Source organism: Limulus polyphemus, unplaced genomic scaffold, assembly GCF_000517525.1.
Source record: "Limulus polyphemus unplaced genomic scaffold, Limulus_polyphemus-2.1.2 Scaffold115, whole genome shotgun sequence".
Classification (NCBI taxonomy): domain Eukaryota; kingdom Metazoa; phylum Arthropoda; class Merostomata; order Xiphosura; family Limulidae; genus Limulus; species Limulus polyphemus.
Window position 1 is genome coordinate 647,657 of NW_013665725.1, and position 13,665 is coordinate 661,321.

A 13,665-nucleotide genomic window follows, 5' to 3' on the forward strand; every position below is an offset into this window, starting at 1 on the left:
TTAACATGCATTGTTGCTACCTTGGTTTATGACCTTAACATGCATTGTTGCTACCTTGGTTTCTGACCTCAACATACATTGTTGTTATCTTGGTTTCTGACCTTAACATACATTGTTGTTACTATGATTTCTGACCTAAACATACATTGTTGTTACCTTGGTTTCTGACCTTAACATGCATTCTTGTTACCTAGATGTATGACCTTAACATGCATTGTTGTTACCTTGGTTTATGGCCATAGAATCTTCTGAGATCCTGGAATGAAATTCTTTGCAAGTCTCTCGTTTCTCCAGTGTAGTATAGAACATTAGTTATATAAACAGTCTTTTTGTCATTGCATTGTTATGATCTTCCTAATTTTGCAGTTGGACATTGCTGCTAATATAAGGAATTGTATAAACATTTTCATCTCACTTAAAAAAAGTTATGCCTGTTTGGGTAGAGATAGATGTGAAATCAAAAGCTAAATGTCCTTAAAAAAATCAATATTTCTATGTTTCTTAAGAGTGTCATCAGCAAAGGTTAGCACACAACATCTGGTTAGAATGTCAAGGTACGTTAGACCCATGGTGTAGATGTTGAAAAGGACTGGCAGATCAGTATGGATGGCGTCCCAGTTTGATTGACAGAGGCCTGGCATAATCTGATGATTAAGTTAATCCAAGACTTAAATAACAAAACATTCCAAGGGTTTAGCTTTTACACACCTTTCTACTTCCTATTGGACATTTAAAATTATTTCCATCAGAGATGTCCCTTGTACCAATTAATGACATTGGAAAATAAAGGAATAGGGATCAACTTGGGAAACCAGGACCATCCAAAAAAGAGACTTGGTACAAGTCATGCCCCAATTATGATAAGCAAAGTGTGACGTCTTGTAACAGGTGAGCATATATGAATACAAAGGTAAGTGGCAAAATATTTCTACGTGTCCCAGGCAACAAAATGCAACACAATTAAAAAGTATCACCATCTCAAAAAAATTCCTAGATAGGCTTCCATTTATATCTTCCATTGCATATCTCAAGCAGCTGACGGATGAAGCGAATATTCTTGCTATTCCATATGAACATATACTGGTCAAGATGTTTGATAGAGCACCGATGGAATTCTGTGCGATTATACTGTTAAAATGAGTGCTGTGAAACTATAGTTCTCGTACACTACATGAATTATGGAAACCCGACAGGAAGGTGTGGCTTGCTTTGGACAGTCTTATGACAGAGCCACTTTTTGTAATGGAAACTTCACTGCAGGGGGTATTGTGAAGATGCACAGCTGTCAGATAAAGAGTGGCCAGACGTGGCAACATGGGCTGAAACCATGGAGCTCTCAAATCGTTTTAATGTAATATACTCAACCCTCTGCATACGTTAAGTTGGTTGATAATGCTCCTTTAGCCAACGTCGATATCATGGTCTCATTATAATTTTATTGAAATGAAATGGAAATCCTTTCCATAACATTTTTAATTTCACAAAATTGTGAACTACTCTTAAAATTGTATAGTCATGGACTTCCTAGGCAATCCATCGGGAAGGTTTTTTTTTTTAGCAAATGTAAACTTTTATTATCAGCTAGAGTTTTTCGTAGTCTCCAAACTTCACTGGATATCAACACATGATGTAAGTTAATGGATTGATGATCCTGTTCATGAATTTAAAACACTATTAGGTGATCCTCTTCAGGAATGCAAGGTAATGGTATGTAATCCTACTTAGGAATGTAAACTAATGTGCTGGTGATCCTGTTAAGGAATTTAAGGTTATGAAATGGTGATTCTGTTCAGGGCATAAAGTAATAAGTTGGTGATCTGGTAGGTAGCTTAATTTAGGAGAGTAAGATATGCCTTCAACAGGTAGTAATCTACCTACCAGATCACCAACTTATTACTACCTGTTGAAGATATGTCTTACTCTCCTAAATTAAGCTACCTACCAGATCACCAACTTCTTAATTTAGAATAGTAAGACATATCTTCAACAGGTAGTAATAAGTTGGTGATGTGGTAGGTAGCTTAACTTAGAAGAGTAAGACATATCTTCAACAGGTAGTAATAAGTTGGTGATCTGGTAGGTAGCTTAATTTAGAATAGTAAGACATATCTTCAACAGGTAGTAATAAGTTGGTGATCTGGTAGGTAGCTTAACTTATAAGAGTAAGACATATCTTCGACAGGTAAAATCTTTACTAATTGATCCAAACTTAACAAATGTATCTGCGCTTGTCTCCTCTCTTCATCACCAATTCAAATGATCACATAAACTCCAAAATGTTTCTTTTAAATAAAAAATTCACATAAGTGGTACAAAAAGGACAAGAGAGTATAATCTATTTTAAACTTTTGATGACTTATAATTAAAATTACAAAATTGTTTTAGTAATACTTAAATCTTCTTTAAAAACAAAGCAATGGAGTAAAATAGATACTATATTGTGTGTAGTTTAGTTATGTGAATAATGTAGAGGAATAAGTATGCAAATATTTTCAGTATACAAGTATTATTTTTTAAACAGTAACAAATGGCGTGATAAATTCAAATTTGTATCAGCTAATATTGATAACATACATAGATGTAACTCCTGAAGGTTTATAGACACATAGAAACCGAATTAGTTTATCTAGAGACAATATATTGTGTATTTTTAAAAATAGGTGTACCGAACACCAAAAATCGAAACTTCCAGTGACTATTTTATCATTTCATATTTAAATACTTTGAAAAGGCCGTTGTAGTTAAACAATTCAATTCTCCATATTTTTAAGTGAAATACCAGTAGTTTGTTTACTTGGAATCAAACCCTTGATTTTAGCGTCTTAAGTCCGTAAACGTACCGTTGTTTCACTGGGAGAAGACATAATACCATTTGAAGAAAGGTAGCTGCCATTGTCTGCAAAGGTATCTATATAAAAAAAGTCAATATGTGTGTATGTGTATCTGTTCCTTATACGTTTCAAAGGTATCTATATAAAAAAAAGTCAATACGTGTGTATGTGTATCTGTTCCTTATACGTTTCAAAGTTATATATATAAAAAAAAGTCAATACGTGTGTATGTGTATCTGTTCCTTATACGTTTCAAAGGTATCTATATAAAACAATTCAATACGTGTGTATGTGTATCTGTTCCTTATACGTTTCAAAGGTATCTATATAAAAAAAAAGTCAATACGTGTGTATGTGTATCTGTTCCTTATACGTTTCAAAGGTATCTATATAAAACAATTCAATACGTGTGTATGTCTATCTGTTCCTTATACGTTTCCACATTTCTTGATCAATCAGCACCAAACGTGACACAGTGATACAGGATGATGTGAGGAAGGTAATGAGGGGGGGTGGACCCCCATATAACTTAATATTGATAGAATTCTTGAAAACAGTATGCCTTTCTTTTCAGTATTGGTACCTTTATGTATTTTTATGGTACTTTTAATGTTTATTATGTTAAGAACAAAAATAGAAACACAATTTCCTACACTTTGTTACAAACAAGGTTTTATTTCACCCGTCCACGTTGACGGGTACTTGAGCTAGTAATATATAAATGTTACTTAATCTGGCATAGCTTACTATCCTGAGAAATAGATAACATTTTTATTCAATATGGGGGGCCAACCTTTTTATCACAGAATTATGAGTATACGTTTGTATATTAATGGACATGCAAAAATGCAATAACTTTCTTTTTCTTTTTGTTTAAATATTTTATTTAGCTAAAAATATTAATAACAACATAAAATGATTGGAAATTTCTTGGAATAGCTGGCCAGGGATAAGGAACTTCGGTAATTAATGCAAAACAAAACCATTCCCTTGAGAAACATCAATATAAGAACAGTGAAGAATGCTTAACAAATTTTAATTACTGAAATTAAGATAGTTCTTTCTAAACTTTTAAATCGCATTTGTAATTGTTGTCACAAGAACCCAGTAATTCACATGTTCCTCATAGCAACACTTTAATGAGGATTGTCACGCGCAAGAGATTTATGTGGGCGAGATTTCCATAGAGACACCAAGAGAACAAAAAATATTTCGATTGTAATTAAAGTACAATATCCACAGGATATGTAAGAATTTTATTCCTTTCGTGACTTCAGGTTTAATTAAGATCATTCAAAATTTCACATAGTTCACCTCATAGAAGAATATCTTTTTAACAATTTTAATTAAAGTACCTCAGCCTTATACTAATTCAGTGGGAGGCGAACAAATTACACTGAATAGCAATTTTCAATGTGCATTGAAGGCAGAATTATTCAATGTTAAAAAAATTATAATCTTGTTCTAAGGGCTTATATTTTCATCAAACTAACAACAATCTGGACTGTATTGTTTAGACCGTAGAAATGCGATCTTGTCATGAGGCTCTGGTCGACGAGTCGCGAAGTCTTCAGCGTAGAAGTACTGAGTAAGCTTGATTGCGATATTAAAAGATACGTCGTGGATCTTCTTAAGTGGAGGATACACTCTACCCTCGGCAAGGTGTTCCTTCCTAACCTGGTCAGCTAAAGCCTAGAAACACCACACTCGTTTTATTTGAGTTCCAAGCATCATAGATAAGGTAAATGTGAAAGTGTGTATGGACTGACTGCTTAAATTAAGAAGACAAGAAGTGATCGAATTATTCGCAAAATATGTCCATGGTTAAATTATTTCAAACTGATATTTTATATTTTAAATGTGAATTGAAACTTATGCGAACACATGGGATAAATGGCCAGGTTAGAGGCACCAAAGTGAAGAAATGACCGTCCCTAATTTAGGCCTACTGACCAGAGGGACAACAAGTCAGTAGTATCTGCCACTTACATGGCTACTCTTAATTAAATTGCGGGATTTACCATCATTTTTACAATGTGCCCAGAAATAAATGTGCAAGGCGTGTTCAGAAGCATAGCACATAGCTCAAACAATGAACCTTCCGATCCGCAGCCCAGTCCGAAACTAATGGTTATCTAAACATTGTTACAATGACCACGATTTTACTCAGTTATCTATGTTTATATGCTAACATATTTTGCTACCTTTCAAAAAAAAACAACAACAAAAGTATTTACCTTTATATAAATATTTTCTTTGCTAAAATGAATGCCCACTTCCTCACCTTAACCCTAAAGAACAAAGAAATTTTCGTGTATTTAAACTAAGATTTGTTTGTGATTAAGCACAAAGCTACACAATGGGCTATCTGTGCTCTACCCACCACGGGTATCAAAACCTGGATTCTAGCATTGTAAGTCCGCAAAAATACCGCTGTGCCACTGGGCGGGGGGGGGGGGATTAAACTAAGAAAACGGATAATTAGTTTAGCCACAATATATTTTTCTTTTTATGTTTCGACATAAATTTCACATTTACAAGAAATGGAGAAAAATATACTATCTTGATTATTTCTTCTAAGTTATGGTAAATATCTACCAACTTAAACTAGACACGCACAATATCAAATTCAAAAGTTAATCTAGCAAACTTCCACTACAAAGATTTGTTTCCTGTTTGAGGTAGTTCGGAAACTTCTTTTTCACATGTGGTTAGGATGTTCGACTAGTAATCTGAGGGTCGCGGGTTCGAATCCCCGTCACACCAAACATACTCGCTCTTTCTGTCGTGGGGGCGTTATAACGTGACGGTCAATTCCACTATTCGTTGGCGGTGGGTGGTGATGACTAGCTGCCTTCCCTCTGCTAAATTAGGGACGGCTTTGCGCGAAATTTAACTTTTTTCTTTCTTTTTTTTTGTGAGTGTGAGACTTAAAATCGTTATCTAATTTTTTGCTACTAAAACTAATTTATTTTGTCCAATAATATCGGTGGTTCATTTGTGAATCCGAAGTTAATTTACCGACAAATATAAATTGTTAACTCACCTTTGCAGAAACGAGAAAAACTTCGTCAGAAACATAATGCACACCACAAGCCATAATGGCAAATGCCACCCCTGGGAAGATGTATGCATTGTTGCCCTGGCCTGGATAATGTGTCTTTTCATTGATAGTTACAGGTTCAAAAGGGCTGCCACTGGCAAAAACACATCGTCCCTAGTGATTGTAAGAATAATTATATCAACAAGAATATATTCAACGTAGAAACCTTAAGCTGACATTCTCGCGGGCACAGAATAAAAGAAACGCGCAGGTCACACTTTGCAATGCGTAAACTGGATATTCAGGTGCACAGATATCCAACAGATAAATCTAGAGTATCCGATACGAAAAAATTTCAGAAATATGTTTTAAGTGACTGCTGGAGTGAAGAGAAATCGAAACGTCTATACAGAGAATAGAAGAAATCACTACCAAGAGAAAAGAGACAAAAAAAAAAAACAACGATAATGATCATGCATTCAATCTATATGTAAATGTTAAGTGTTTTTCTCTTCACAGTTTTTTCCATTCTGTCTTGTTGGCAAGGAAGAAGGCAGGCCTATGTAGGATCTGCCTTAAGGAAACAGGTAAGCCTAAAATATAGTGGAAACATTTTAAGATCTTTAGTACTTTGTCCTTCCATTCCGTGGAATGAAAATCCAGGGTCAAGTAAAATAAATAATTATCAGGACCATATTTGTAGTGTGTGTGATCTACTCCCGTCGACGGACCCAGGTCACAGAATGTTACCTGGTTTTAAAAGTACTTTTTTTTACAGGTTTTTATGTATCTGGGGTGCCATATTTCCGTCGTCTCTCGTACAGAAGGTCCTTCCAGAGCAGCTTAGTCGAGCTAGGAGGGAGGTGGCTTTTAACCTCCCTCCAGCTCACCTTAACCCTAAGCATAAAGCAAATACTTGTGGAGTTCTATTCCTAGCCTAGAATAGTATTAAGACAACTTGTTGATAATTGTTTTAAAAACTTGTTCAAAAACAAGCCATTTTGTACAGGTTTCTGTATCACCTGTTCGAGTAGGTTACCTTAATACAAAGAAACGTGTAAATGTAAACTTTAAATTTAAGTGGCAGCATGTTACCTTTACCTGTGTAAAAGGATTAACACGTGCGTACGACCTGACGACATCCGATCAACACAAGAAAACTGCGTGAAAATTTAGAAAAAAATCTGAATATACCCAAATAAAGATACATTCTATACTAATTGTGAAATAATTGAAATTAGTAGCTATTTCAGCTACGACATTACGACACCAGGAGAACAATACATCTTGATCTGATTATAACTTAACCTGAGCACGTGACGTTTGAGTTTTGTCACAACATTGCCACGACATTTGGCTAGAAAATATTTCAAATGTTGAAAGATGAATACATAAAATAAAATATAACAACATCAAGTTACAGTAAAAACAGTGAAACGTTTTTACCCAAGAATCCATTGCAGTGAAATACTTAGTTAACTTCGTATTTGCATATGTTTGCAAACTTTGATTTTGCTTAATTTTCGCTCATATTTATGGTATACTTCACTATATTACCTTTCTCAAACTCTATTTATCGATGTGCTTTACAGTTAAGTATTTTTATCGGAAACTAAATTTACCTCAGTGTAGGATGCAGATGGCAATGGTAGTGCAATCGACTTTATCTGTTGCGTTACTTAAAGTCAAAATTACTTGTTGAGTGATTATTAGCCATAGCTTTCACAACTATATCTATTGTGTTACTTAAAGTCAAAATTACTTGTTGAGTGATTATTTGCCATAGCTTTCAGAACTTTATCTGTTGCGTTACTTAAAGTCAAAATTACTTGTTGAGTGATTATTTACCATAGCTTTCACAACTATATCTGTTGCGTTATTTAAAGTCAAAATTACTTGTCGAGTTTGCCATAGCTTTCACAACTATATCTGTTGCGTTACTTGAAGTCAAAATTAGTTGTTGAGTGATTATTTGCCATAGCTTTCACAACTTTATCTGTTGTGTTACTTAAAGTCAAAATTACTTGTTAAGTTTGCCATAGCTTTCACAACTATATCTGTTGCGTTACTTAAAGTAAAAATTACTTGTTGAGTGATTATTTGCCATAGCTTTCACAACTATATCTGTTGCGTTACTTAAAGTCAAAATTACTTGTTGAGTGATTATTTGCCATAGCTTTCACAACTATATCTGTTGCGTTACTTAAAGTCAAAAATTATTTGTTGAGTGATTATTTGCCATAGCTTTCACAACTATATCTGTTGCGTTACTTGAAGTCAAAATTACTTGTTGAGTGATTATTTGCCATAGCTTTCACAACTTTATCTGTTGCGTTACTTAAAGTCAAAATTACTTGTTGAGTGATAATTTGCCATAGCTTTCAGAACAGTCTTATTAAAAAAATAATCTTAATTGTCTCAATATGAAGGTAGAAGTCACTGACAGTGCAGTTGGATTTATCTGTTAGGTTACTTAAAACAAAGATTCGTGATTGATTATAATTGTTTAACTGTAGTTTTCCGAACAGTCTCAGTAAAATCCAAATTAATTTTACCTCAGTATGAATGTAGGCATCACTGGCAGTGCATTCGGCTTTATCTGTTGGATTGCTTAAAGCAAATATTACTGGTTGCTTGTGATTGTTTGCCATAGTTTGCAGAACATTCTCGGTGAAAACCCCTCTTTGTGCAGAAGCTCCTGCAAAAAAAATAAAATAACGAAAGTCATGTCAACTAAATACACTAAAAATATTTCGTTTGAGTTGAGATTATATCATAATATTTTTTTGTAATTCTGAATAACAATAAAATAAATTTAACGCGTGAGGAATAAAATCTAAATTGACCACAATTATCACCTGCCCAATTCTAATTAGGAAATGTGAATGTTAATTATAATCTTCTCGTTTACTTAGCTTAACATAATTTAATATAATTAAGTTGTATCAACTAATAACTATTTCGAAACACCAATGGTTGTGTAGATCCAAATATAAAAATTGTATAATGTTTTCTGGCTGAGCTGGTTTTAGAAAGTATTTTTGAAGCATGTTATATTATAAACTAAACAACAAATAAAATTATTGTTGAAACATAAAAAGATATTCAAGGAAGTAAATATATATATATATATATAACATTCCATGCGCCAATCACTGGTTTATGAATGCCAATCCGAATACGATTGGTTCGAACAAATAACTCAGTGAAACACAAAACGACTGATAATGATATTTAAAAATAATTGCTATTTTTGTTTGAAAAAGTGGTTGTAAGTTTATACAGTCATTTATCAACACTATAAAGAAAACAGAAAGTTTTAGAATCACCAATCAAAACTGTTGGCTTGATGGATTTTACAATCTCTTCAAGAGATGTGAGGTTTTGATAATCTTTGGCGAAACGGGCCTTGTGCTCAGTAATGCCACCTGTTGGTCGATTCTGAAAGATATTAAAATAGTAGCTAATGGTACTGTAATATTTATATAAATAGATTTTTATTTTACGCTGCTAAAACATTAAAAACAAAAACAGAAAAACGACAAGTAAAAGTCTCGCTATGTCTAACTTTATTGTGGATTATGAATATTTGTTACATTATAAATTAAGTTAAAAGTGATAAACAGTTTTAAAATCCAGTGGTACGAATATCTAAACTTGTTCATATTTATTTGATACACAAAAGATATTTTGAAAATGTCGACAGTTAGGACTACCAGGTGTACCATATTAATTATAAAGTCATGAAATATAAATATAGGCTCCAGTTTTTATCCTGATTTTGGATAAATAAATTTGACAAGGTGGAAGTATTCAAAACTTTCAAAAATAAAATAGTAACATTAAAAAACATTATTTACTTTCCTATAAAGAAGAGTTTATTTCAGTATTATGGAAAACACTAAGTATCTCTCCTGGTAAGTCTCATTTTTTTAGTGATAATTATTTTCTTCTCTCTCTTATCTGCGCTTTCATTTTTATGACTGCTGTCGTATATTTTCGTCTAAAACCTAATGATACAAACCACAACATTTTCGGGACAACACACATAAGACGGCTACATCACTAGTACACACATTCATTATCACATTCATTATCATGAAATTAAAAAAACAAAAAAAAACAAGTGGCTTTCGTAGGTTACATTTTTTCTTTCTCGTTTCACTATAATAAATTATATACACCATTAAAACTTCCTTACGATACAGGTCATCGTCTGTGTTCTTTGAAGATAACTTTATATTTAAACAAACGTACATCCAACCAGTTTTTGAACATTACCAAAGGTCTTCTACAAAAAAAAAAAGTTAACATATTATCGCATATCACAAATTGAGCCTAGATTTCATAATACTCTTGTATTTTAAAGGTATTTTATGTTATTTTGTGAATTCTATTTCCTTTTACGATCTTTTTCTTCATTCAAAAACGTTACTCAATGGTGACTAGATTATATAATTTTACGTTTAGTTTCAGGTAACGTCTGCATGAACGAATTATACCTGCACAGCGTTCTACCCTCAACAGTGGATTATTATGTACAAGATTATTGGAAATAACAGCTGCTTTTGTACTGATCAATTTGACTGCTGTTGACAAAATATTCAGGAAAGCATGTCCTTGCATATTAAAGCATTTATTGAAACTCAAAAATATCACAGCAGCATGCCTTAATAAGATACACGTGTATGCTTGGAGCAGTATAATGCCTAAATAAACATGGTTCAAACCGAAAATTTAAAGCTTAATATAAAACAAAACGCTAAAAACATTTTAATAAAGTAATCAAATAGAGACAATTACCTAAACTGTGAGGTCCATAAAGTAAGCAAATGTAGGGAATTGCCTTAACTGTAAAACCCATATTATAAACATAAAACCAATTAAATAAACACATGGTTAAAATTAACTAAAGGCCCCATTAAATCAACTAATAGAGAGAATTATCTTAAGTGTAAGATCTATGAAGCAAACAAATGAAGAGAATTACGTTTAATATGTGATTCATAAAGTAAAATGGAGGAAAGTACCTTAACTATTAGGCCTTTTGAATCAATCAACCATATTTTTTTCATAGCTTCTTCGCTCTGAACGCCATCTTGCTCCATGGCCATAACCAGAAGATTGGCTGTCCCGAGAGCTGCCTAGTGAAATTATAAGCTTGTTACAAGAAAAAGTAGATTATCATCTTGCGCTAGACTTTAATCTAGGATTAAAATTTTCTACACCTACTCGTAACATAGAATAGCAAAAAAAAAAAAGACAAAAACCACGTAAAAAACTAATGGTATATTTGTGTTTTACGTCTATTTCGCCATAATAAATATGAGCTTCAAATTGATAAAATATAAAAGTAATTAACAGATTATTCCAAAAGTAGGAAAAGTTTTAATTTAAATTAAAACTTAAGTTCATAAAACCTGACCATTTTACTAATGAGTACTAAAGTCTTGAAGCAAAACATAATTAGGTTATCAAAATAGAAACACATTATCGATAAGTCATATATGGTAAACGATAGCATTTATAGGAAAATGGATTTATTTAGGTTAACACCACTAAATTGGGCTTATCTTCTAACCTCCGTATTTTTTAGCAAAAAATTTAACACTTTGAAGTCCAAAAATTATTTTTCCTGAATAAGTGGCAGTTGCTATTTAATAAAGGTACATCTTTTATTTCGGTAACGTAACGATTATCAGGTATTTGTAGTAGAACGAAGTTATTAAATACGTCATTACTTCAGAATTATTATATAATTAATAATCATCAGTTAAAATATGGGGTTTTGTGAATGCGGTCTTTGTTCGAACACTAAAGTCCAAAAATAAGTTATAGTTTTGAGAACAGTTATGGGAAAAAGTGAAATACAAATATTGAAAAATTGTTCAGTTTTGTAACTTGATTCAAAGAAAAATGAAATCGGAGCCATGATTTTCATTCCTGCTGATAATTTTTAGTTATGGTACTTTTTTTTTTTCATTGAATAATTCTAATCTGTCTATCTATCTTACTTCTCCAGCTCCTTGAAATAAAAAAATATTCTGAGCTAATTTCAATCCCGTAATCTTCAAACTTGCCAGAATTCCAGCTACAGCTACAGATGCAGTACCTAAGGGGGAAAATATGTATACATTATACGCATTATAATACTGTATAGTATTATCACTAGAAATATCATTTCTAAGATTATACAAATAAATGTGGATGATGCACACTGCACAAAACTTTATTCATCTAGATATAAATAATAATGTGCTATATTGTGCGTGTTTGTACACATCACAAGGGGAGTTGATAAACGACCGGGGGGAGGGGGGAGGACCATGGCTAGAAAACTAAACAGTCTTCAGCTTTCTTTTTGTTTGTTACACGAGGGCTATCTGCATTAGCTGTCCCTACTTTAGCAGTGTAAGACTAGAGGGGAGGCAGCTAGTCATCACCACCCACCGCCAACTCTTGGGCCACTCTTTTACCAACGAATAGTAGGATTGACCGTCACATTATAACGCCCCCAAGGCTAAAAGGGACGGGGGTTCGAACCCGCAGATTGCGAATCGAGCTCCCTAACCACCTGACCATGCTGGGCCAGGACAGAAAGAACGAGAAAAAAGTATAAAAAGATTCAACTTCATTTCAAAATTTGCATCTATATTTTCCTCGTTATAAATGTCGGTTTAAGTAAGAAATTTGCATACCTATACTTATTTTAAGTTGATTTGAAAGTTGTTAAAAAAGTGTAAATTGACGAGTCTGAGCAGTTGCTTGTATGTGATCTCTCCGTATTTTTCTCTCATATCCCAAATAGGCTACACAAATTATCTCATTCTTACTCGTCTCATATAAAACGTAACACATTTCAATACTATTCATTCTAACTTTCGTATTCCATACAAATTCTATACGAATTCGTATATTCAAAGCATTTTGTACGAAATGTTATATTCCAATTTTTATGTTCCATCAGGATTTTATCCGACTTTGAAACGAACAACGGTATTGACTTTTACTCTTATTGTAAAACTTACAGCTGAAAACGTGAAGCATGTTCAACGGCATCACGGCGCGAAGCTCGGAGTTTCTCTAGGGCAGCCCGGAATGCTTCCGACTAGATCGCGCCAGAACTATTATTATATGTTTAGTTATCATGCAAAGATGTAAATATAAGCTCTCATATTTGAAAGATATGCAACTGACTGTCGTATTCTATGTATTACATACAAACCATCGTGTTTTGCGGATTATATAGAGACAATCACATTCAAAGCTTTTCTGACAAAAAAAAAAAAAACAAAAAAAAAAAACAAATGATCGTAATCCAAGTAAAAACTTCAAATCACGTGGTTTGTTCTTATTTATATGCAAATTGCTAAGACCACCTGCAGCTGTCTCTAATTTTCAACTGCTGACCACAAGGAAGACAAAGGCTGGCAGCATCCGCCGCGAACTCTTTAGCTACCAACAAATAGTGGGGTTAACCAACTATTTATAACGCCCCCATGGCTGAAATGGCGAGTATATTCGGCACTGGATTTCGATCTCGTGATCTGCAGATTGCGAGTTGAACGCCCTCACCATCAGGCCTTACGAAACCCCATTTGAATGTAGTGAAATATGCATTAGACAGAAAATACAGTAATTCAAGTTTCTATAAAAACAACAACTATACACCTGGAAAAAAGTTAAGCACCCCCGTGTTTTTTTCAAGTGATTCAGATTCGACGTTCTTGTGACTGATTATAAATTACCATTCAATCTAAACGTGTTTATCAAATGAAATTATGAATTATT

General features: G+C 33.3%; 1 protein-coding gene across 1 annotated transcript in view; it reads right to left on the reverse strand.

The window, feature by feature from the left end:
• Positions 1–597: 597 nt before the first annotated feature.
• Positions 598–13,665, reverse strand: part of LOC106471766 (NADP-dependent malic enzyme-like) — a 41,887-nt gene continuing 28,819 nt past the window's right edge. Inside the window, exons 8-14 of the mRNA XM_022401309.1 lie at positions 11,889–11,986; positions 10,905–11,018; positions 9,204–9,315; positions 8,430–8,572; positions 5,878–6,048; positions 4,337–4,523; positions 598–644 (exon numbers count right to left, since the gene is read on the reverse strand). Coding sequence (XP_022257017.1) covers positions 598–644; positions 4,337–4,523; positions 5,878–6,048; positions 8,430–8,572; positions 9,204–9,315; positions 10,905–11,018; positions 11,889–11,986 — 872 coding nt within the window. The remainder of the gene's footprint in view (positions 645–4,336; positions 4,524–5,877; positions 6,049–8,429; positions 8,573–9,203; positions 9,316–10,904; positions 11,019–11,888; positions 11,987–13,665) is intronic.